The sequence below is a fragment of the Pseudophryne corroboree genome, chromosome 2 (assembly GCF_028390025.1).
Source record: "Pseudophryne corroboree isolate aPseCor3 chromosome 2, aPseCor3.hap2, whole genome shotgun sequence".
NCBI lineage: Eukaryota > Metazoa > Chordata > Amphibia > Anura > Myobatrachidae > Pseudophryne > Pseudophryne corroboree.
Window position 1 is genome coordinate 392886453 of NC_086445.1, and position 26720 is coordinate 392913172.

The 26720-nt window shown below is 47.0% G+C and overlaps 1 protein-coding gene across 2 annotated transcripts in view; it reads left to right on the forward strand.

The window, feature by feature from the left end:
• The window catches only part of ATP10A (ATPase phospholipid transporting 10A (putative)), a 483218-nt gene that overhangs the window by 272806 nt on the left and 183692 nt on the right, over positions 1 to 26720 (forward strand). For both annotated transcript variants that reach the window (XM_063953310.1, XM_063953309.1), the window contains exons 8-9: positions 15188 to 15405; positions 16933 to 17127. In XM_063953310.1, the coding sequence (XP_063809380.1) occupies positions 15188 to 15405; positions 16933 to 17127 (413 nt within the window). The remainder of the gene's footprint in view (positions 1 to 15187; positions 15406 to 16932; positions 17128 to 26720) is intronic.

The window sequence follows — 26720 nt, forward strand, 5'->3', positions numbered from 1 at the left end:
TATGCAGGCACTTAACAGGAGGGCAGCCTCAGGCAGTCTATTGATAGCTTTAATAACAGAAAAATAAGATTTTTCTGCTGCGGGGTACACTGGACTCCACAAGGAATTACATCGTGTGTAGAGTAGGATCTTGATCTGAGGCACCAACAGGCTCAAAGCTTTGACTGTTCCCAAGATGCTCAGCGCCACCTCCTCTATAACCCCGCCTTCATGCACAGGGAGCTCAGTTTGTAGTTGGTGCCTGCAGTAGCAGGTCACTTAACGGGGCTGCCTCAGGCAGCATTTTCTTAGCTTTAAATTTGAAGAAAAGAAGATTTCTGCTGCGGGGTACACTGGGCTCCACAAGGAAAGACATAGGGGGTGTAGAGTAGGATCTTGATCCGAGGCACCAACAGGCTCAAAAGCTTTGACTGTTCCCAAGATGCATAGCGCCGCCTCCTCTATAACCCCGCCTCCCTGCACAGGAGCTCAGTTTTGTAGTTGGTGCCGCAGATAGCAGGCACATAACAGGGGCTGCTCTGGGCAGCCCTAAGAAGAGCTTTTTTAGAAGAATAGTGAAGACTTCAAGGGCTGCAGCAGTGTGTACATGTCTGGAGACATTCACTGCTGCAGCTCCATCTCTCCCCAGCAGCGCTGTACACTCCCGCGCCCTGGTTGCCGGGTAACTACAGCAGGATGTTCCGGTTGTCTTCTGGTCAGGCACACACGACTGGGGCTCTCCGGGATCGCGTGGCCGCGCCTCTGGGAGGTGGAGAGGTGGAGAGTGGGTCCCGTTCGCGGGACCCGTGCTGTATCGCGATCCGGTGCAAACCTTTTTGTGTGTAGCCCACAGTACCAGGTGGTTTTGCCAGCAGAGGGGATAAGGCTTAGACCTGGAGCCCCTCCCCCAGCCCCAGGGCGCCATTTCCAGCAAATGTTCCCGCCCTGGAGCTGCATATCTGTCTCTCCCTCACTCCCTGTCAGTGTTTGGGCGCCATTTCTCTCAGCTACACTGTTCCTGGGACTGCTTGGGCAAATCCTCCTTTGTAAAGCCGCCTGGTTGTCAGCGCTGTGACTTTACATGACACTTAAGTATTCTACATGTCAATTAGACAGTGTTGGTTAAGAAAGAGTGCATTTAGTCAGGGTTCTCTGGTACAAGTACCCTGTGATATACATCCAGTTCTTACTGTGCAGTGTTATATCTATTGATTACAGATATATATATATGTGTGTGTGTGTGTGTGTGTGTGTATATATATATATATATATATATATATATATATATACACGTGTGTGTGTGTGTGTGTGTGTATGTATATATAATATATATATGTGTATGTGTATATATATATATATATATATATATATATATATATATATATATATATATATATATAAGCTGGTTCAGTGCAGTATTATTGTTGGTAATAACCTCTGCATTGTATAACTGTGACTATATGTGTGTGCATCAGCTTGTTGGGTGATTTACATTTTGTGTCTCTCACTCCACTTGCTATCCCTATATTTTATAACCTGAGGGGGCTTGGTGCGTCAGGTTTTATAATAATAATATAGGATATTCACAAGATATACTCTAATACGTATTTTTCTCTGTGATTTTAGTCACCATATCTCTCCTGTATCTCTGCTTGTGCTGACTACACTGCGCAGGGGTTTGGGCAAGAGGTATTGTGCTGCTGACAATTGTACTGTGTTACCTGATATTGCAAGTTATATCATGTCTGCTTCTGAAGGTAACGGTTCTGGGGCTGAACTGGGGCTGAACACACTGCCGGTTTTTCTGAAGCCACAGATCCCTATGAGGAGACTATAGCAGCTGCGGGCTCTGGTTCTGGGGGCTCCTTGCCCCCCAATGGGACTGTGGCAACGGAGGCCCATAATGACCCACCGTGGGCTACTTTCTCCACGCTTCTAAATACGCTACTAAACTAACACCCCCTATGGGACCTCCTATGCTGGTTCAACCGTATGTGGTCCCCGGAGCTAACCCGCCGTGGGCGGATAACTTGTCTGCTCAATTGAAGAAATTGAACCAGTCCTTGACTACTAAAAAGTCTGACCCTCGCTCGCCTAAGACCAAGGGGTCCTCTAAGCGAGTTCTTACCTCCTCACAATCCACTGCGGTCACTGACACCTCGTCTGATGAAGATGGCGCTTACACTGACCCCACAGATTCTGACACAGATACTGCTGATGGGGAGGGTAGTTCACATGTGGATGTTCCTGATCTTTTGGAGGCTATTAAGTTGATTCTACAGATTACGGATGATCCCGAGCCATCCGTCCCTCCTAAGAAACCAGATAGGTTCAAGCGTCAGAAGGTGGTTAAACAAGTTTTTCCTCACTCTGACCACCTAGTGGATATACGTCAGGAACCCTGGGGAAACCCGGGAAAGAAGTTCGTGCCTCAAAAGAAGATGCTGGCTCGCTATCCCCTCGCGTCAGAGCTGTCTAAAAATTGGGAAACGCCTCCTCCAGTAGACTCACATGTGGCTAGGATGGTGGTTTCCTCAGCTCTACCTGTCACTACCGTCACGTCTCTAAAAGAGCCTACGGATAAACGTGTGGAGGATTGTCTGAAAGCGATTTACACCCTCACGGGTGCTGCACAAAGGCCCACTATTGCAGCAACATGGGCTGCAGAGGCTATTGAAGCATGGGCCCTAGAGTTGGAAACTGAAATCTCTTCTGACCATGCTAGACAATGTTTGTCATATATTGTCACAGCTTCTCACTATATTAAAGAGGCGGCTTCTGATGCCGGTATTCTAGCAGCCAAGGCCTCTACTACATCAGTCCTGGCTCGCCGGATATTGTGGCTGAGATCCTGGTCTGTGGATATGGACTCTAGAAAAACCCTGGAGGTACTCCCTTTCAAGGGAGATATTCTGTTTGGGGAGGACTTAAATAAGATAATGGCTGACTTGGCTACTGCCAAAACTAAGAATAAGAAACAAATAATTCCAGCGCGTCACGACCACCTAGTTTATACAATATGGGTCATATGTGTTGAACTAAGCGGCTCTCAACTGGACAGTACTGACCTATTCACACAGAAAAATAGTACAAAGGATAATAATTAATTATCAGAGAGCGCATATAGCTTTTTAGCTCAAATTTATTGCATATGTAAAAAATAAATAATGATGAATAAAAAATAAATATAAAGGTAAACACATATACATATAAAAATAACAATCAATAAAAAATGCCCCCTGCTGCAGCGGATACCTGGACACTAGTGTTAGGGCCAGATTTATAGCACTTGGTATAACCTTATTGACAGTTAAAGAGTCCCGAACGGTATACCGTCCAATTTAAGAACAATTTGATGCCTGTTGTTTAAAATCAGCTGTAGGTGTTTTCCACTTGTTAGTAGAGATCTCTTTGTGTATCTAATGACAGCAGGCTTTCCACTCCGTTAATTACTGCAGCTGAACGGCCAAGAACTTTAAATGCTTGTGCTCCGGTATCTGTGTCAAAAAGACCTTTTCCATTCACTCTCACTGTGCTAATAGGCCATAATTGTAAAAATGTGTGATATAATGTTATGGATAATGAATCTCTGCGCAAACAAGTAACGGGCAGCCAAGTAGAGTGTGAACCAGAAAAGAAAAGTGACTCTTCAAAACACTTTTAAAATATACAAACAGGCAATATATATTGCATCCCGTTTAGCTAAAAGTGAGATGCAACTGATATATGAGTGCAATACGCTACAACCACACGGTTTAAACAGCGACTTTGAATTAAAGTGGTTTTTATGATCAGATGTTTTTAGATTCTGTGTTTGTCACTTTTTTATCATATCCACTCATGCTGCTATATGCTGTTTTTGGTGTATTAGATGTGTATGTCTAATATACCCATTTGGGGTCATACTGCTGATTCTTTGTTTTTGTATATTTTATTTTAGGTAGTTCACCTTTTACAAATACAGGTTGAGTCTCCCTTATCCAAAATGCTTGGGACCAGAGGTATTTTGGATATGGGATTTTTCCGTATTTTGGAATAATTGCATACCATAATGAGATATCATGGTGATGGGACCTAAATCTAAGCACAGAATGCATTTATGTTTCATATACACTTTATACACACAGCCTGAAGTTAATTTTAGCCAATATTTTTTATAACTTTGTGCATTAAACAAAGTGTGTCTACATTCACACAATTCATTTATGTTTCATATACACCTTATCCACACAGCCTGAAGGTCATTTAATACAATATTTTTAATAACTCTGTGTATTAAACAAAGTTTGTGTACATTGAGCCATCAGAAAACAAAGGTTTCACTATCTCACTCTCACTCCAAAAAGTCCGTATTTCGGAATATTCCGTATTTTGGAATATTTGGATATGGGATACTCAACCTGTATATGAAGGACTAATATATGGACTTTTAAAGTAGTTATTTTAATGTTTTATATTTATTGCCCAAATCACTTCCGCCAGGCTTATTTAAGTGAACTACGGATAATTTCCGCCAAGACCATAACGTCTGGATATTAAGAATGATGAACTTCCGGGCAAAACACCCGAATTTCCGGAAAAACACCATCGTTGTCCTCACTTCCGGCCAACACTAGTGTGCACCGCTGATGACACGCATGATGATAGGAGGAATGGACGAACGGACGTTGCGGATGACGTACTTCCGGTCACGACGAACGGACGCTGCGGATGACGCACTTCCGGTCACGACGAGGATGACGCACTTCCGGCCGGGGGCGCACGAACAGAGGCTTTCCGATTGGCTAAGACTTACTTTTAAGGACGGGATGAATCAGACTCTGACACACTGCCTTGAGAAAGACCCAGCTAAAAAGGGTTGAAACGCGTTGGTGAACTGTGTCAGAGGACCCTGGTTTCCGGAGCCACCCTGAAGGTACTGGATGCTAGCCAGATTGACAGTATTGTTCCTGAGTTTCTGCCTACCCGGGTGGCTTACCCTTTGGACCAATTAATAAGAGCTTGATTGAGAACTGCTTTCCATCAGTTCTCCATCCAATCTGGTAATTGTTCAGTCCCTCAGGGACATCACCGTGGAACACATGTTTTTATGTTATTTTTATATGATGTCACATTAAATTTATTGTACTACACATGAAAAATTTATGTGTTTCTTCCCACATGTGGAGTTAATTATATGCTATATCTCGATGTGGATGAAGAGATTCATGGAACGACCATAAGGAATGTATATTCATTTTATATTATTTTCTCTTGAGAGTTGGGAACACATTAATGAGGTGGCGCCTATTTGAGTAGGATCAGATATTGTTGCCTGTTTGCATAATTGTAAAAATGTCCACTTTATACTCACAGCCAGGAGTATATCCTTTAGTTATCCGTGGACGGCCCCCGTTGTAGGTCTCAGTCACAGTTGCGAGGAAAGCACCTTTAGCGAGGTGCACCGGAGAGTCTCCAAAGCCGATCAGCATGCAAACGGATACAGCACCAAGAAGTATTGCTTGACCATAAGCCGCTAGTAGCAGGAAGGACACCGACGTGAAGTAAGCCCCGGTCCTTACGCGTTTCTCCGCCAATGTGAAGGTGCGGTTTCGTCAGAACTGAACTGCCAAAACTGCCTGACTGCCAAGTACCGCTCCTTCTGTGTCGAAGGCTAAAGGTACTTCCTTTTGCCCCTTTCGTCCTACAGGTAAAGCAAAAGGTCAGGCGTATAACAAGCAGGCCCGCACTTCCAAACCTGGTAAGCCGAAGCCCAAAAGAGCCTGGGCTGCCCGTCTGCCAGCTTCCAAGACGGATAAGCCTGCCGCTTGACAGGGCGGGCCTCCCCCTGGGGTATCCCAGGGTGGGGGGCCGGCTTCTAGAGTATACCCAGGAATGGATGAAGACCACTTCAGATGCCTGGGTACGGGAAGTCGTCACTCGAGGTTACGCCATTGCCTTCAAAAACCGCCCCCCTCATCGATTTTGCCTGACAGACGTCCCGTTGGACCAGACAAAGGCAAACACTCTACATTTGGTGGTACAAACCCTCCCCGATACAGGAGTGGTAGTACAGGTGCCTCTTGCTCAGAGGTACCGGGGGTACTATTCTCCGCTGTTTCTGGTCCCGAAACCGAATGGGTCCTCACGGCCCATTCTCAATCTCAAGGCATTGAACAGGTTTTTGAAAGTTTCCAAGTTCCGTATGGAAACCCTTCGCTCTATAGTTCTGGCCATTGGAACCTGGGGATTATATGGTCTCCCTGGACATACAGCATGCTTACCTGCATATTCCTATAGCAGTGTCCCATCAGCAATACCTGAGGTTTGCGATTGGCAACCTCCATTACCAGTTTCGGGCGTTACCTTTTGGTTTAACTACGGCTCCGCGAGTCTTCACCAAAGTTATGGCGGTGATGACGGTGGTACTCCGCCGTCAAGGGGTCAGGTTACTGCCGTATCTGGACGACTTGTTGATCCTGCCAAATTCCCCAGAACTTCTACGTCATCTGGATATGACTGTCCGGTTTCTAAAAGCCCACGGGTGGCTCATCAACTGGAAGAAATCCTCCCTGGTCCCTGCTCAGAGCATGGTGCACCTGGGAGCGCTATTGGACACTCACAACCAGCGGTTGTTCTTGTCCCAGGAGAAAGTCCTGAAGCTTCAGGACAGGATTCATTGCTTCCTTTCTCGTCCGCAAGTGTCGATACATTCGGCGATGCAGGTGCTGGGCCTCATGGTGTCAGCATTCAACATGGTGGAGTATGCTCAATTCCATTCTCGCCCTCTCCAGAGGCTGATTCTAGCCACGTGGGACGGCCTGCCTCACCGGATCAGGTCTCACATGATCTGATTGACTCCGGAGGTCCGTCTGTCGCTGCACTGGTGGCTCCAGGACCAACGATTGTGCAGGGGCCGTCCCTTCTGGATATCCGACTGGGTCCTGTTGACGACAGATGCCAGTCTAAGAGGTTGGAGCGCGGTGCTGGAGCAACACTCCCTTCAGGGTCGGTGGACCAAGGAGGAATCTCTCCTCTCGATCAACAGTCTGGAATTGCGGGCGGTCTTCAATTCGTTGAACCTGGCCCAGCATTTAATTCAGAACCGTCCTGTTAAGTACAGTCGGACAACGCCACCACAGTGGCTTACGTAAATCATCAAGGCGGCACTCGTTTCCGTTTGGCAATGAAGGAAGTCTCACGGATTCTGCAATGGGCGGAACGCCATCTACCGGCCATTTCGGCAATATTCATTCCGGGAGTACTGAATTGGGAAGCGGACTTTCTCAGTAGTCAGGACATGCATGCCGGCGAGTGGGGCCTCCATCCAGAAGTGTTTCAACTCCTTGTGGAAAAGTGGGGCCTTCCAGACGTACATCTGATGGCGTCTCGACACAATCACAAGGTTACGGTCTTCGGAGCAAGGACAAGGGATCCTCAAGCAGCATTCGTGGATGCGCTGGCGGTGCCGTGGAGGTTTCGGCTGCCGTACGTGTTCCCTCCGGTGTCACTCCTGCCCAGGGTAATTCGGAAGTTCAAGCAAGAAAATGGAATTCTGCTTCTCATAGCTCCAGCGTGGCCCAGACAGCACTGGTTCTCAGACCTGCAGGGCCTATCGTCAGAGCGTCCAATTCTACTTCCACAACGCCCAGACCTCCTCGTTCAGGGCCCCTGTTTCTACCAGGACCTAGCCCGGCTGTCTTTGACGGCGTGGCTCTTGAAGTTTCTGTCTTGAGGCGTTAAAGGGTTTTCTGAGGCGGTCATTCAAACTATGTTGCGAGCCCGGAAACCGGCTTCTGCTCGGATTTATTATAGGGTCTGGCATTCTTACTTTGTTTGGTGCGTATGTAACGATTATGACGCTTCCAAGTTTAGTACAGCCAAGTTGTTGGCCTTTCTTCAGCAGGGCCTGGACTTAGGCCTGCGTCTGGCCTCCCTCAAGGTTCAAATATCTGCCTTGTCGGTGTGGTTTCAGAGAAAGATTGCGACCTTACCTGATGTGCATACCTTTACTTAGGGTGTGTTGCGTATCCAACCTCCCTATGTCCCTCCTGTGGCTCCTTGGGACTTGTCGGTTTTGGAGGCGTTACAAGAGTCTCCGGTTGAACCTCCTTGGTTCAGCTGATCTTAAGTAGCTTTCCCTTAAGGTGGTGTTTCTGCTGGCTATTGCTTCATCTAGACGAGTGTCTGATTTTGGTGCCTTGTCTTGTAGTTCCCCATATCTGATTTTTCACCGTGACCGGGCGGTTCTTAGGACTCATCCTGGTTATTTGCCTAAGGTGGTTTCTTCGTTCCACCTTAATCAGGAGATTGTGGTACCGGCCTTTGCCTCTCCTGATCTGTCTCCCAAAGAGCGGTCTTTGGATGTGGTACGGGCTCTCCGTATCTATGTGAAGAGAACTGCTTCTGTTAGAATATCTGATTCTCTCTTTGTGCTGTTTGGATTTCACAAACAGGGCTGGCCTGCGCACAAGCAGACTTTGGTCAGATGGATTAGAATGGTGATAGACCAGCCCTCACATAAGCATGTGCAATCAGCTCCTGCTCACATTACGGCCCATTCTACTCGGTCTGTTGGACCTTCTTGGGCGGCCCGCCGTGGTGCGACCCTTGAACAATTGTGCAAGGCGGCTACGTGGTCCTCTGTGAACGCGTTCATAAGGTTCTATGACTTTGATACTGCCGCTTCCCAGGATGCTTCCTTTGGACGCAGGGTTCTTGTGCCCGCTACAGTGAGTCCCCTCCCATAAGGAATTGCTTTAGGACATCCCCGATGTTAATCCTTGTGGAGCCCAGTGTACCCCACATCAGAAAACGAGATTTATGGTAAGAACTTACCGTTGTTAAATCACTTTCTGCGAGGTACACTGGGCTCCACAAGGCGCCCACCCTGACGCACTTAGCTTCTTTGGGTTGGTATGGCATAGCCGCTGACACCCTCTCCTGTGGTGAGTGTGTGGTGTAATTGGTTACGAGCGATTGTCATCTCTAGTACCTGCTACTGCATTGGGCTGGTTAACGAAACTGAGCTCCTATGCACGGAGGCGGGGTTATACAGGAGGCGGTGCTGTGCATCTTGGGAACATTCAAAGCTTTGAGCCTGTTGGTGCCTCGGATCAAGATCCTACTCTACACCCCGATGTTAATCCTTGTGGAGCCCAGTGTACCTCGCAGAAAGAGATTTAACAACGGTAAGTTCTTACCATAAATCTTGTTTTATATAGCATTCTTTCTCCAATGGTACTGAAGGCGCTCAAGGTAATGAAGACCCATCATTAAGAAGTAACCAGTTCAGTTTAAATTGCAAGTTTTGGCCCACAGGAAGTTCTGGCACCGTCCTCACTATTTGTATTTGATAAATGCTTGGCTGCAATCAGACTTATTGGTGCCCTTTCCAACCTCCTTATTAGAGCCCTGTCTATCCCTCCATTTATTTTGGCAACTGCAACATTGCTCTCACTGGTGGTTATATTCAAGCAAACCATACACAGAGGAACTTGATCTGGTGGCTGCAATTTAAAGCCGCACCATTAATGTAATGGCTAGCTCCAGAAATTTTCCATTATTTTTATTTTAGTATATTATTTTCAGGTAGCTCTGGTTGGCAACCAGGCTACCTGATTTGTGGGACTTAGAGGGGGTGGGGGTGGGTGGGGGGGGGGGGAGTGGATGACGACGACGACGAACCAGCCTCCTGAGGGTTAATGGTTCATAATCCTAGCTGATAGGACACTGAGCTCCTGAGGTACTGATCACACATCATTAGCATGTGTTCCCACGCCAGCAGCTAGCCGCCACCCTCTAACAGATTCCAAAGTCACAAGTCCCGTTTAGCGGGTCCCCTGGGCAGTTTTGGCGGCAAGTCACGCGGCGGTCTAGGGCCCGGAGCTGCGGTAGCCGCCATGGACAAACTGGCTCAGGGCTGTTGCCCCGCAGTGCTCACTGTCTCAAGGCTTTGTGTGTACTGTAAAATGCATATTCTACTGTTTGTTATAAGTAGCGAGTATAAACTGTAATAGGGACCATTACAAGGAGCGGGGCTTCCTGAAGTGGGACCAGTGGCGTGAAGGCGACATTTTCTTCTGCTGCGAATCTTCAAGGCTGCATGCACGCTGTTCCTCCAGGACCCACGCTGCTACAGACTGTAAAACTGGTACTAGAGGGTCATAGAAAGGGGGGATCATGCCATCGGTAGTGCCGCTGCACTACTATTAGGTCATATGCATACTTCACTTTGTGCTGCTGTGTTTTTTGTGCTGGTATCCGCTCCTCAGTGCCACTCCAGGGGCTCTCTGGGGTCTGTGTGGAGGTGTTGGCCAGTGGGCTGCGCTGTATTACAGTTCTGAAAGATGTCTGTTGACATGGTTATGTGTGCTGCTTGTAACTCGTCACTCATGTGTGAACAATGTTCCTCATCTCCACAGGGACACAGTTCACAGGCACCTGACTGACTAGATAGTTTTAAAAGCATGATTCAGAATGTAAATTCAGAATTAGCTGCAGCTAGGAAGGAGAGGCAGGTGTTAAAGCACTCTATTAATTGTGTGGCTAAAGCAGCAGATACCAAGAAAGCTTCTCAGCCCCCTCTAGTGGTTTCACATAAATGCTTACTGCCACAGGTGCTCCAGTCTGATTCTGATCATCCTGAGGAGGAGGAGGACAGCTCTCTGTCCCCTGGGGTCGAGGCTCTCATTTTTGCTGTAAGAGAGGGCCTTCACATACCGGATCAGGAGACAGAACCAGATGAGTAGTTGTACTTTAATGTTCGAAAGACATCAGCAACTTTTCCTGTGTCTAAAGAATTAAACTCCCTGGTCAGGGAGGCTTGGTTAAACCCTGATAAAAAATGTAAAATTCCTCAGAGGTTTATAACTACTTTTCTCCTCCCAGCTGAGTGAGGACAGGGAGGTATGGGAAGAAATTGGTGCTGCCGGTTCCAGGGGCTATATCCCTTAAAGAACCTGCTGACCGTAAAATTGAGACTACTCTAAAGGCAATTTATACGGCAGCGGACGTATCACCGCGCCCCACAGTAGTTTGTGGGTGGATTTTCAGGTCATTAGTTAAGTGGTCTGATTCTGTTATTGATGGTTTTGACACTCTTCCCTGTGATGAGGTCATTACTCTGTTGCAACACATACAGGATGCTGCTAATTTTATGAGCGAGGTTGTAAAGGAACTGTGTAAGATAAATGGTTGCACTACTGCTATGGCGGTTTCTGCACACAGAGCTCTGTGGTTACGTCAGTGGTCAGCGGACGCTGATTACAAAAAGGGTGTAGAAAAATTTCCCTTTACATGTGATGCCTTGTTTGGAGACTGATTAAATAAATGGATCTCTCGGGCAACGGCGGGTAAGTCTAAATATCTGCCGCCGGCTGCGCCACCTGCTAGACGTTCTTACACAGGTCCCTCCTTGCAGTCCTTTCGTGTGGCAAGATTCAGAGGCAGGGGCCGGGGCGTCTCCACCACTCCGAGAGGATCCTGTGGTAAGTCCCTTAAACCTGCAGCTTCTGCCTCCCTGGACCAGACCACCAAATCCCCTTCCGCTAAGCCCTCCGTGTGATGGTTGGCCCCAGCAGCAAGGCGACTTTCAGGTGGGTGCTCGCCTTCAACACTTCGCCCACGCGTGGGCAAACTCCTGCCGGGATTTTAGGGTGAGGGATCTCATTTCCCAGGGATACAAGCTGGAATTTCAATCACTCCCTCCTCACAGTTTCTTCAAGTCGGGCTTAACAGCTTTACCCGCAGCAGAAGTTACCTTGTCAAGAGGCTATTCAAAGACATTTGCGGACGGGGGTGGTGGTTCTAGTACCACCTCCGTTACACAAAAGGGGTTTTTACTCCAGTATTTTTGTCATTCCCAAACCAGACAGTTCAATGCGACCCATCTTAAACCTGAAGTCTCTAAACCTGTATCTGCGGGTATTCAAATTCAAGATTGAATCCCTGCGGGCAGTGGTGTCCGGTCTGGAGAAGGGGGAATTCCTGGTATCCCTAGATGTCAAGGATGCTTACCTACACATTCCCATGTGACACCCTCATCAGGCTTACCTCAGGTTCGCCATATTAGACACCCATTTCCAGTTTCAAGCCTTGCCCTTTGGCCTGTCCACAGCTCCGAGGGTCTTCACCAAGGTCATGGCGGAGATGATGCTGCAACTGCGCAGGATTGGGAGTCAACGTAGTTCCCTACTTGGACAATTTCCTGATAAAGGCTATGTCCAGGGAGCGTCTATTGCACAGCATCGATCTAATGACTCGCCTGCTTACGGATCATGGGTGGATCCTGAATTTCCAGAAACCTCACCTGAAACCGACCCAACGTCTTCAGTTCCTGGGAATAATATTGGATACAGTGTCTCAAAAGGTGTTTCTTGCGATGGACAAGGCCTTGGCTATCCAGGCTATGGTCCGCTCAGTGCTCCGTCCTCGCAAGGTGTCCATACATCTTTGCATATGCCTGTTGGGCAGGATGGTTGCTGTTTATGAGGCAATCCAATCTGGCAGATTTCATGCCCGTCCATTTCAGCTGGATCTGCTGGACAAATGGTCGAGGGGTCTCACCTTCACATGCATCAGGAAGTGACCTTATCTCCAAAAGCCTGAATTTCTCTATTATGGTGGCTACAAGTTCCTCACCTGGTAGAAGGCAGGAATTTTAATGTCCACTCGTGGATTCTACTAACACTGGATGCCAGCCTCCGGGGTTGGGGAGCTGTGACCCAAGGGGCCCAGTTCCAGGGGATATGGTCGGTTCAGGAATCGATTCTGCCGATAAACATCCTGGAACTCAGGGCAATTTACAATGCTCTGGTTCAAACACATTTGTTAAATTCTATAGGTTCGATACCTTGGCCAAGGATGACTTTCAGTTTGGTCAGGCGGTTTTACAGCGGTCTCAGCACTCTCCCACCCGTTTGGGAGCTTTGGGACTTTCCCATGGTACTAAAGTACAGAACCCCAGTATCCACTAGGACGTAAGAGAAAATAGGAATTTAATACCTACTGGTAATTCCTTTTCTTCTAGTCCGTAGTGGAAACTGGGCGCCCGCCTCAGTGCTTCGATCCTGGTTACCTGTGTAAGTAATTTGGTTGAACAGACGTTTCGGTCCCTTTTATGTTGTCAGGATAGCTGTGCTATCCTCTGTTCTGGTTCACGCCCTCCTTATGGTTATGGTTGTCTGTTGGCTTGTTGTCTCACCTCTGTTGCATTTATTCCTTCTCTCGTGGTATGTCCGTCTCCTCGGGCACAGTTTTCCTAGACTGAGTACGGTAGGAGGGGCATAGAGGGGAGGAGCCAGCACACATATACACACACTAAAAGGTTTTAAAGTGCCAGGCTCCAGTGGACCTGATCTATACCCCATGGTACTAAAGTACAGAACCCCAGTATCCACTACGAACTAGGAGAAAAGGAATTACCGGTAGCTATTAAATTCCTATTTTTATTTTTTTTATATGCTGTGACTACAGACACAACACTGTGACTTCTTAAAAAAAAAAGCCTATTGTAAAGCAATCACTGCTATTTTTCCACATTCTTGTTGCTTGTGGTCTTCATCTAAGTAAGCTGAACCAATGCAGTAAATCACACTCACAACAAAGATATAGGGGGTCATTCCGAGTTGATCGCTCGCTAGCTATTTTTTGCAATGCTGCGAACAGATAGTCGCCGCCTATAGGGGAGTGTATTTTTGCTTTGCAAGCCTGCGATCGTATGTGCAGCGGAGCACTACAAAAAAAGTTTTGCGCAGTTTCTGAGTAGGTCTGAACTTACTCAGCCCTTGCGATCACTTCAGCCTGTCTGGTCCCGGAATTGACGTCAGACACCCGCCCTGCAAACGCTTGGACACGCCTGCGTTTTTCCAAACACTCCCAGAAAACGGTCAGTTGCCAGCCATAAACGCCTTCTTCCTGTCAATCTACTTGTTATCGGTTGTGCAAATGTATTCTTCGTTAAATCCATCGCTCAGCAATAATCCGCTTTGTACCCATACGACGCGCCTGCAGATTGCGGTGCATGCGCAGTCGTGACCTGATCGCTGCGTGGTGAAAAACTGCAGCGTGCGATCAGGTTGGAATGACCCCCATAGGGTGGTAAATCAGATAAGGGAGGTGCTAAATCTGCCTAGCATCAAGCTTCTCCCCCAACATTCCCATAGGACAGGAAAAAAAACCACAGTTAACACTTAGAGTAAACACCACCAACACATTAAACAGGCAATACACACAAAAACACCAATGGTTTAATCTTCATGTTTTACTTCAATTCAAAACCTAACGTATTTCCCATTATTGAACAACTTCTGACTGCTCAATCATCTTCAGCTAATGTAGAAAGATTTCTTTCTTTCTTTTGGTTTAGTTCATTCGAAGCATCGAAACAGGACTGAGAACTGAAAAGGCATCTAAACTAGTGTTTTTATTCAAATTGTTTAATGCCAGTAACCTATCCAGTGCTAATGCTTAACGCCTTCTTTTTTTGTGTTTGTGTGTTTTTCTGAAAAGTACTTTTGCATGTTTTAATTATATTTAGTCTAAAATTGGTTTTCAAATAAATCATATCAAAGCCTGATAACTTTGTATTGTTAATGTTAGAAAGCATTGAAACATGGTTGATCAAGATTTCTAATACATAGCAATGTTTCACAGTATTGTAACAAACAGGGGGGCAGATGTATTAACCTGGAGACTGCATAAGGAAATGATAAACCAGTGATATGTGCAAGGTGATAAAGGCACCAGCCAATCAGATCCTAACTATTAATTTACATATTGGAGCTGATTGGCTGGTGCCTTTATCACCTTGCACATATCACTGGTTTATCATTTCCTTATGCCTTCTCCAGGTTAATACATCTGCACTAATATTACATCTTTTTTTATCATTTAAAATGTTAATGCAAAAATAATTGGTTTAAACAAAAAAAAAAAAGTTTTTTTTTTTTGTTTTTTTTTTTTTAAACTGTTTTTTTTCCCCCAACCCTGTCAGAAGCCATTATTCAATTTAGTAAATTGTACGTATGTCTCATCCTTAGGTTCAGTTTTGTGGTGGTGGGCAGGGTTCCCCTTCTGTTTGTCCACATTTTATGATAGGCAAAACCAGTGTCTGTAGCTGCCAATCACGTTAACTGTAAATATTTTTGTTCCCATGGCACCCCTGCAAATTTCCTGTAGCACCCAGTTTGGGATCCATTGTACTAAACTATTAACTTTCACTTTCTAGCAAAGAGGTTAGCAACCTATCAAGAGGTAGACACTGACGAAGATGATAGTGGACCAAAGACAGAAATACTTACTCGACGTGACAGTGGTGGAAGCCATCACAGTGTTAAAGTAGTGCACAGAAGTCTAAGTACCAAGACCCACCGACGTACTGGCAGCAGAGCAGAAGCTATGAGGGCCAGCATCCTCTCTAAGCACACAGCTTTCAGTAGCCCAATGGTAAGCGCTAGGGGATGAATAAATCTCATAATATAGCATGGTTTAGTCTTAAATAGTGCATTGCCATTGTGGCCAAGTTACTGCTCCTTTTTGAAAATGGTCCAAAATGATTTTCAAATATGATTTATGTTTAGTGCTTTTATAATTGCTGAAGTTCTTCACTTTGGAAGAAGAGGCCAGTTTACAAAGTGTAGAATGTTATGCTTCAAAATTGGCGTTTTATTTGCAAAAACATAATTCAAAACATTAATCCAACTACTTGTGAAGCAAGGTTACGTTAGACATCTAGGAACTCACTCTGAGTTGGGAGCAAAGCAAAACAAAAAGCACAAATGTGCACCTTGCTAAAACTGTGCTGCACTGCACATGGGTCAGATGTAAATCGTGTAGAGAGATTAGAGGTGGCAAGGACATGTCCTAGCTGAACTTTATATTGCAGTATACAAACTGAAACTTTTTGTAGTATTTGTGGGCTACATACAAAAAGAGACAGTATTTACCCTCCATGCAAAAAGAAATACTGTGTTTGTACACCTTGCATGCAACATACTTTGTCCAGCAGCAAAGTTGGTCCTTTTATTATGTGGTTATTTGTTTTGAGTTCTGAATCAGTCATGTAATGTGATGTACAGTAGCGCCTACCGAAGTAAGAGCCTCACCCATTCCACAGAGTTTCTATGGCTGCATGGAGTATAGATAGATCATACTTTGTTCTGCTTGTACCTATTCAGATTGAATTACAGTGTTGACTGAAATCACCAGCTCAGAATCTGAAGTAATGGGTTATGGCCCCCATACATCACAGATATATTGGGGCAATTCCACGATCCCGACCGAAAAAGGTTGGGATCGGCAAATCAGGCATTTTTAATATGTTTAATTTCAGTGATTTCCTGATGGGAATTTGGCCGTTGATCTGGTCGGAGTATCAGTGATGACAGGGGAAATGGTGCCTTAAGGCCCGTACACACTGGTCGATATATCGGCCGTTCTCCTGAACGGCCGATATATCGCGGATCCGTCGGCCAGTGCGTACGGCCGATACGTCTGTGAACTCCGTCGTTCACAGACGTATCGCGTCGGCCCCGAAGCACAGCCGACGGCCAATATATCTACCGATATATTGGCGCGTCGCTGTGTGTGTACACCGCCCGTACACATGCTGCGGCGGCCGGCGGTGATTGACAGGTAAACTGGGCGGGCGTATGTACACGCCCGCCCAGTTCATGACGTCAGTCCCCCGACGGATCGGGCAGTCTGTATGCTCAACACACTGCCCGATCCGTACATAGATATATCTGCAGATCAATTGATCTGCAGATATATCTACTAGTGTGTACCCACCTTTAGATGTATGGGGGCCATTAGAAAGTACATTAATGTTTTTTTGTAGAAATACCAAAATAATGACATTTAAAAATGCTCCAATTAATGTGCATGTATTGGAGAGAAGATGAGTTTAAAAACAAAACAAAAAAAACACAATATTTTGGTTTACGTTTTTCTTTATGGCCATTCTGTTTTTAGGAAAAGGATATAACCCCTGATCCAAAACTACTAGAAAAAGTCAATGATTGCGCAAAAGTCCTAAAGATTGTGAGGAACCGTGAGGAACTGTTCTCCCAGATCACTACAGAACTAATGGACGTATTTGACTTTTTCGTTGCTCTGACAATTTGTAACACCGTTATTGTTACTGCTCCAAATCAGCCAAGGCAAAAGGTAAACTGCGTAAACCAGTGGTGCTGGATTACCAACTGTGGGCATAATTCAGAGGTTCACACAGCCGCATGCTCAGCTTTAGTTTTGCTCTCAGGGTACTTTCATAATGTGCTAATGAGTCAGCCACTGACTTGTGCACGGAGGCGCCCGCTGCCGGTGCTATCTCACATCTGCTGCTCACGTACATAAACGGGAAGATTGTTCGCACCATCTGACCTGTGAGCCCCATGCGGTCTCATACTGAGCATCTCACCCAAGATTCTAGAGCCTTTCCAGCTACGAATTAATTGGCAATGGCTACCCCACCTACCGTTACCTTCCCAAAACGCTGACTATTTGTCACTGTGGTAATAACTTCTCTGTGCCTTCGCTGTTGCCAATCAATCTGAGCACATGCCATCAGCAAAAAATCATCAACTTTTACATCCAGCTCTGATTCAGACCTTGTGTTTCTCTATCGTCCTAAGTGGATGCTGGGGTTCCTGAAAGGACCATGGGGAATAGCGGCTCCGCAGGAGACAGGGCACAAAAAAGTAAAGCTTTACTAGGTCAGGTGGTGTGCACTGGCTCCTCCCCCTATGACCCTCCTCCAGACTCCAGTTAGATTTTGTGCCCGAACGAGAAGGGTGCAATCTAGGTGGCTCTCCTAAAGAGCTGCTTAGAGAAAGTTTAGTTTAGGTTTTTTTCTTTACAGTGAGTCCTGCTGGCAACAGGATCACTGCAACGTGGGACTTAGGGGGAAAGTAGTAAACTCACCTGCATGCAGAGTGGATTTGCTGCTTGGCTACTGGACACCATTAGCTCCAGAGGGATCGAACACAGGCCCAGCCGTGGAGTCCGGTCCCGGAGCCGCGCCGCCGACCCCCTTGCAGATGCTGAAGCGTGAAGAGGTCCGGAAACCGGCGGCTGAAGACTCCTCAGTCTTCATAAGGTAGCGCACAGCACTGCAGCTGTGCGCCATTTTCCTCTCAGCACACTTCACTGGGCAGTCACTGAGGGTGCAGAGCGCTGGGGGGGGGCGCTCTGAGAGGCAAATATAAACCTTATACAAGGCTAAAAATACCTCACATATAGCCCATAGGGGCTATATGGAGATATTTAACCCCTGCCTGACTGGAAAAATAGCGGGAGAAGAACCCGCCGAAAAAGGGGCGGGGCCTATCTCCTCAGCACACGGCGCCATTTTCTGTCACAGCTCCGCTGGTCAGAACGGCTCCCAGGTCTCTCCCCTGCACTGCACTACAGAAACAGGGTAAAACAGAGAGGGGGGGCACATTAATGGCTATATATATATATATTAAAGCAGCTATAAGGGAGCACTTAATATAAGGATATCCCTTGTATATATAGCGCTTTGTGGTGTGTGCTGGCAGACTCTCCCTCTGTCTCCCCAAAAGGGCTAGTGGGTCCTGTCTTCATTAGAGCATTCCCTGTGAGTTTGCGGTGTGTGTCGGTACGTGGTGTCGACATGTATGAGGACGATATTGGTGTGGAGGCGGAGCAATTGCCAAATATGCAGATGTCACCCCCCAGGGGGTCGACACCAGAATGGATGCCTTTATTTGTGGAATTACGTGATGGTTTATCTTCCCTTAAACAGTCAGTTGAGGACATGAGGCGGCCGGACAATCAATTAATGCCTGTCCAGGCGCCTCAAACACCGTCAGGGGCTGTAAAACGCCCTTTGCCTCAGTCGGTCGACACAGACCCAGACACGGGCACTGATTCCAGTGACGACGGTAGAAATTCAAACGTATTTTCCAGTAGGGCCACACGTTATATGATTTTGGCAATGAAGGAGACGTTACATTTAGCTGATACTACAGATACCGTAAAACAGGGTATTATGTATGGTGTGAAAAAACTACAAACAGTTTTTCCTGAATCAGAAGAATTAAATGACGTGTGTGATGAAGCGTGGGTTGCTCCTGATAAAAAGTTGATAATTTCAAAAAAGTTATTGGCATTATACCCTTTCCCGCCAGAGGTTAGGGCGCGCTGGGAAACACCCCCTAAGGTGGACAAGGCGCTCACACGCTTATCCAAACAAGTGGCGTTACCCTCTCCTGAGACGGCCGCACTTAAGGATCCATCAGATAGAAAGATGGAAGTTATTCAAAAGAATATATACACACATGCAGGTGTTATACTACGACCAGCTATAGCAACTGCCTGGATGTGCAGTGCTGGAGTAGTTTGGTCAGAATCCCTGATTGAAAATATTGATACCCTAGATAGGGACAATGTTTTACTGTCGTTAGAACAAATAAAGGATGCATTTATCTATATGCGTGATGCACAGAGGGATATTTGCACACTGGCATCTCGGATGAGTGCTATGTCCATTTCAGCCAGAAGAGCCTTATGGACACGACAGTGGACAGGCGATGCGGATTCAAAACGTCACATGGAGGTTTTGCCGTATAAAGGGGAGGAGTTATTTGGAGTTGGTCTATCAGACTTGGTGGCCACGGCTACTGCCGGGAAATCCACTTTTTTACCTCAAGTCACTCCCCAACAGAGAAAGGCACCGACCTTTCAACCGCAGCCTTTTCGCTCCTACAAAAATAAGAGAGCAAAGGGCTTGTCGTATCTGCCACGAGGCAGAGGAAGAGAGAAGAGACACCAACAGGCAGCTCCTTCCCAGGAACAGAAGCCCTCCCCGGCTCCTGCAAAAACCTCAGCATGACGCTGGGGCCTCTCAAGCGGACTCGGGGACAGTGGGGGGCCGTCTCAAAAATTACAGCGCGCAGTGGGCTCACTCGCAGGTAGACCCCTGGATCCTGCAGATAATATCTCAGGGGTACAGGTTGGAATTAGAGACGGATCCTCCTCATCGTTTCCTGAAGTCTGCCTTACCAACCGTCTCTTCCGAAAGGGAGAGGGTGTTGGAAGCCATTCACAAGCTGTACGCTCAGCAGGTGATAGTCAAAGTACCCCTATTACAACAAGGAAAGGGGTATTATTCCACTCTATTTGTGGTACCGAAGCCGGATGGCTCGGTAAGGCCTATTCTAAATCTGAAGTCCTTGAACCTCTACATAAAAAAGTTCAAGTTCAAGATGGAGTCACTCAGAGCAGTGATAGCGAACCTGGAAGAAGGGGACTTTATGGTATCCTTGGACATCAAGGATGCGTATCTACACGTTCCGATTTACCCCGCACACCAGGGGTACCTCAGGTTCATTGTTCAAAACTGTCACTATCAGTTTCAGACGCTGCCGTTCGGATTGTCCACGGCGCCTCGGGTCTTTACCAAGGTAATGGCCGAGATGATGATTCTTCTTCGAAGAAAAGGCGTATTAGTTATCCCATACTTGGACGATCTCCTAATAAGGGCAAGGTCCAGAGAACAGCTGGAGACAGCTTTAGCACTATCTCAAGAGGTGCTAAGACAACACGGGTGGATTCTGAATATTCCAAAATCCCATTTAATCCCGACAACTCGTCTGCTGTTCCTAGGAATGATTCTGGACACGGTTCAGAAAAAGGTTTTCCTTCCAGAGGAAAAAGCCAAGGAGTTATCCGATCTGGTCAGGAACCTCCTAAAACCAGGAAAAGTGTCAGTACATCAATGCACAAGAGTCCTGGGAAAAATGGTGGCTTCTTACGAAGCAATTCCATTCGGCAGATTCCATGCAAGAATATTCCAAAGGGATCTGTTGGACAAATGGTCAGGGTCGCATCTGCAGATGCACCTGCGAATAACCCTGTCACCAAAGACAAGGGTGTCACTTCTGTGGTGGTTGCAGAAGGCTCACCTATTAGAAGGCCGCAGATTCGGCATTCAGGATTGGATCCTGGTGACCACGGACGCCAGCCTGAGAGGCTGGGGAGCAGTCACACAAGGAAGAAACTTCCAGGGAGTATGGACGAGTCTGGAAAAGTCTCTTCACATAAACATTCTGGAACTAAGAGCAATCTACAATGCTCTAAGCCAGGCGGAACTTCTCCTGCAAGGAAAGCCGGTGTTGATTCAGTCGGACAACATTACGGCGGTCGCCCATGTAAACAGGCAGGGCGGCACAAGAAGCAGGAGTGCAATGGCAGAAGCTGCCAAGATTCTTCGCTGGGCGGAGAATCACGTGATAGCACTGTCAGCAGTGTTCATCCCGGGCGTGGACAACTGGGAAGCAGACTTCCTCAGCAGACACGATCTTCATCCGGGAGAGTGGGGTCTACATCCAGAAGTCTTCAACATGTTAATAGACCGTTGGGAAAGACCAATTGTAGACATGATGGCGTCTCGCCTCAACAAGAAACTGGACAAATATTGCGCCAGGTCAAGAGATCCACAGGCAATAGCTGTGGACGCACTGGTAACTCCTTGGGTGTACCAGTCAGTGTATGTGTTTCCTCCTCTGCCGCTCATACCAAAGGTATTGAAGATCATACGGCAAAGAAGAGTAAGAACAATACTAGTGGTTCCGGATTGGCCGAGAAGGACTTGGTATCCGGAACTTCAAGAGATGCTCACGGACGAACCGTGGCCTCTACCTCTGAGAAGGGACCTGCTACAGCAGGGTCCCTGTCTTTTTCAAGACTTACCGCGGCTGCGTTTGACGGCATGGCGGTTGAACGCCAGATCCTAAAAGGGAAAGGCATTCCAGAAGAAGTCATTCCTACCTTGATTAAGGCACGGAAGGAAGTCACCGTGAAACATTATCACCGCATTTGGCGAAAATATGTAGCGTGGTGCGAGGATCGGAGGGTTCCGACGGAGGAATTCCAACTGGGTCGTTTCCTACATTTCCTGCAATCAGGATTATCTATGGGTCTCAAATTGGGATCCATTAAGGTTCAAATTTCGGCCCTGTCAATATTCTTCCAAAAAGAATTGGCCTCTGTCCCTGAGGTCCAGACTTTTGTCAAGGGAGTACTGCATATACAGCCTCCTGTGGTGCCTCCGGTGGCACCGTGGGATCTAAATGTAGTTTTAGATTTCCTCAAATCCCATTGGTTTGAACCATTGAAAAAGGTGGATTTGAAATATCTCACATTGAAAGTGACTATGTTACTAGCCCTGGCCTCTGCCAGGAGAGTATCTGAATTGGCGGCTTTATCTTATAAAAGTCCTTATCTAATCTTCCATTCGGATAGGGCAGAACTGCGGACTCGTCCGCATTTTCTCCCTAAAGTGGTATCAGCATTTCATCTGAACCAACCTATTGTGGTGCCTGCGGCCACTAGCGACTTGGAGGACTCCAAGTTGTTGGACGTTGTCAGAGCCTTAAAAATATACATTGCAAGGACGGCTGGAGTCAGAAAATCTGACTCGCTGTTTATATTGTATGCACCCAACAAGTTGGGCGCACCTGCTTCTAAGCAGTCGATTGCTCGTTGGATTTGTAACACAATTCAACTTGCACATTCTGTGGCAGGCCTGCCACAGCCTAAAACTGTAAAAGCCCACTCCACAAGGAAGGTGGGCTCATCTTGGGCGGCTGGCCGAGGGGTCTCGGCATTACAACTCTGCCGAGCAGCTACGTGGTCGGGGGAGAACACGTTTGTAAAATTTTACAAATTTGATACCCTGGCAAAGGAGGACCTGGAGTTCTCTCATTCGGTGCTGCAGAGTCATCCGCACTCTCCCGCCCGTTTGGGAGCTTTGGTATAATCCCCATGGTCCTTTCAGGAACCCCAGCATCCACTTAGGACGATAGAGAAAATAAGAATTTACTTACCGATAATTCTATTTCTCGGAGTCCGTAGTGGATGCTGGGCGCCCATCCCAAGTGCGGATTATCTGCAATACTTGTACATAGTTATTGTTAACTAATTCGGGTTATTGTTAAGGAGCCATCTTAAGAGGCCCTTTCTGTTGCCATACTGTTAACTGGGTTTAGATCACAAGTTGTACGGTGTGATTGGTGTGGCTGGTATGAGTCTTACCCGGGATTCAAAATGCCTCCCTTATTGTGTATGCTCGTCCGGGCACAGTACCTAACTGGAGTCTGGAGGAGGGTCATAGGGGGAGGAGCCAGTGCACACCACCTGACCTAGTAAAGCTTTACTTTTTTGTGCCCTGTCTCCTGCGGAGCCGCTATTCCCCATGGTCCTTTCAGGAACCCCAGCATCCACTACGGACTCCGAGAAATAGAATTATCGGTAAGTAAATTCTTATTTTTTTAAACTTTGAAATCTGTTTACCACGTATGAATTATTTATAAGCATTTTATTTTATTTATTAGAGTACATTTTATATTCATTTTTTAAACTATTTTGAGAAAAATCCATCTGGTAGAATAGGACCTACAGATGTGTCTTACTACATCTTTGCTCCGTGCGCTACAAGTCGCGTTACACTAACGTGTGAGTGCCGTGTGACTCTAGTGCCTTTTTTTGAGTTTTTGTCTTAGACGTAAAGTAATATAATATTACCTACAAGCAGCTTCTGCTGATTAAAATGATATGCAGCATGCCTATATTCAGTGTGATTGCGACTGCATTTGCATACAAAATGCTATGCTTCAGTGTTTTCCTGACCGTGGCATTTCTGATGCAGATAGAGCCGCAATTGCACACAGAATATAGGCAAGCCGCATATCATTTTAATCGACAGAAGCTGCTTGTGCGTCCAATTCCATTACTTTGTGGTTAAGACGCATTTTCACGGGGGAAAACACAAAAAAAAGACTTGCGTATCAGAGTACCGCCACGGCAAGTCGCGACTTCAAGGACTGTTTAGCGTGACTGCAGCAAGGATGTAAGAGAACATATCTGTACTCTGGCCTCAGAATGTGTAATCTGCTGGAAATATACTATGGATCAAAAGTTTTAGAACATACATTTCTCTAAACGTCCTAGTGGATGCTGGGGACTCCGTCAGGACCATGGGGATTAGCGGCTCCGCAGGAGACAGGGCACAAAAATAAAGCTTTAGGATCAGGTGGTGTGCACTGGCTCCTCCCCCTATGACCCTCCTCCAAGCCTCAGTTAGGTTTTTGTGCCCGTCCGAGCAGGGTGCAATCTAGGTGGCTCTCTTAAGGAGCTGCTTAGAAAAAGTTTTAGGTTTTTTATTTTCAGTGAGTCCTGCTGGCAACAGGCTCACTGCATCGAGGGACTTAGGGGAGAGAAGTTCAACTCACCTGCGTGCAGGATGGATTGGCTTCTTAGGCTACTGGACACCATTAGCTCCAGAGGGAGTCGGAACACAGGTCTCACCCTGGGGTTCGTCCCGGAGCCGCGCCGCCGACCCCCCTTGCAGATGCTGAAGATTGAAGGTCCAGAAACCGGCGGCAGAAGGCTTTTCAGTCTTCATGAAGGTAGCGCACAGCACTGCAGCTGTGCGCCATTGTTGTCACACACTTCACACCATTAGGTCACGGAGGGTGCAGGGCGCTGCTGGGGGCGCCCTGGGCAGCAATGTATAATACTTTTTATGGCTAAAAAATACATCACATATAGCCCTTGAGGCTATATGGATGTATTTAACCCCTGCCAGATATCTCAAACTCCGGGAGAAAAGCCCGCCGGAATAGGGGGCGGGGCTTATTCTCCTCAGCACACAGCGCCATTTTCCTGCTCAGCTCCGCTGTGAGGAAGGCTCCCAGGACTCTCCCCTGCACTGCACTACAGAAACAGGGTAAAACAGAGAGGGGGGGCACTTTTTTTGGCGATATTTTATATATTTAAGCTGCTATAAGGATACAACACTTATATAAGGTTGTTCCCATATATAGTATAGCGCTTGGGTGTGTGCTGGCAAACTCTCCCTCTGTCTCCCCAAAGGGCTAGTGGGGTCCTGTCTTCAATAGAGCATTCCCTGTGTGTCTGCTGTGTGTCGGTACGTGTGTGTCGACATGTATGAGGACGATGTTGGTGTGGAGGCAGAGCAATTGCCGATAATGGTGATGTCACCCCCCAGGGAGTCGACACCGGAATGGATGGCTTTGTTTATGGAATTACGTGATAATGTCAGCACATTACAAAAATCAGTTGACGACATGAGACGGCCGGAAAACCAGTTGGTACCTGCCCAGGCGTCTCAGACACCGTCAGGGGCTGTAAAACGCCCTTTACCTCAGTCGGTCGACACAGACCCAGACACGGACACTGAATCTAGTGTCGACGGTGATGAAACAAACGTATTTTCAAGTAGGGCCACACGTTATATGATCACGGCAATGAAGGAGGCTTTGCATATCTCTGATACTGCAAGTACCACAAAAAGGGGTATTATGTGGGGGGGTGAAAAAACTACCTGTAGTTTTTCCTGAATCAGAGGAATTGAATGATGTATGTGATGAAGCGTGGGTTAACCCAGATAGAAAAGTGCTAATTTCAAAAAAGTTATTGGCATTATACCCTTTCCCGCCAGAGGTTAGGGCGCGCTGGGAAACACCCCCTAAGGTGGATAAGGCGCTCACACGCTTATCAAAACAAGTGGCGTTACCGTCTCCTGATACGGCCGCCCTCAAGGATCCAGCTGATAGGAGGCTGGAAACTACCCTAAAAAGTATATACACACATACTGGTGTTATACTGCGACCAGCCATCGCCTCAGCCTGGATGTGCAGTGCTGGGGTGATCTGGTCGGATTCCCTGACTGAAAATATTGATACCCTGGATAGGGACAGTATTTTACAGACTTTAGAGCAATTAAAGGATGCTTTTCTTTATATGCGAGATGCTCAGAGGGATATTTGCACTCTGGCATCGAGAGTAAGTGCGATGTCCATATCTGCCAGAAGAAGTTTATGGACACGACAGTGGTCAGGTGATGCGGATTCCAAACGGCATATGGAAGTATTGCCGTATAAAGGGGAGGAATTATTTGGCGTCGGTCTATCGGATCTGGTGGCCACGGCAACGGCCGGGAAATCCACCTTTTTACCTCAGACCCCCTCCCAACAGAAAAAGACACCGTCTTTTCAGCCGCAGTCCTTTCGGTCCTATAAGAACAAGCGGGCAAAAGGACAGTCATATCTGCCCCGAGGCAGAGGAAAGGGTAAGAGAGGGCAGCAAGCAGCTCCTTCCCAGGAACAGAAGCCCTCCGCGGGTTCTGCAAAGCCCTCAGCATGACGCTGGGGCTTTACAAGCGGACTCAGAAACGGTGGGGGGTCGACTCAAGAATTTCAGCGCGCAGTGGGCTTGCTCACAGGTGGACCCCTGGATCCTGCAGATAATATCTCAGGGTTACAGGTTGGAATTCGAGAAGTCTCCCCCTCGCCGGTTCCTAAAGTCTGCTCTGCCAACGTCTCCCTCAGACAGGGCGACGGTATTGGAAGCCATTCACAAGCTGTATTCTCAGCAGGTGATAGTCAAGGTACCCCTCCTACAACAGGGAAAGGGGTATTATTCCACACTATTTGTGGTACCGAAGCCGGACGGCTCGGTAAGACCTATTCTAAATCTGAAATCTTTGAACCTGTACATACAAAAATTCAAGTTCAAGATGGAGTCACTCAGAGCAGTGATAGCGAATCTGGAAGAAGGGGACTTTATGGTGTCCCTCGACATCAAGGATGCTTACCTGCATGTCCCAATTTGCCCTTCACATCAAGGGTACCTCAGGTTCGTGGTGCAAAACTGTCATTATCAGTTTCAGACGCTGCCGTTTGGATTGTCCACGGCACCTCGGGTCTTTACCA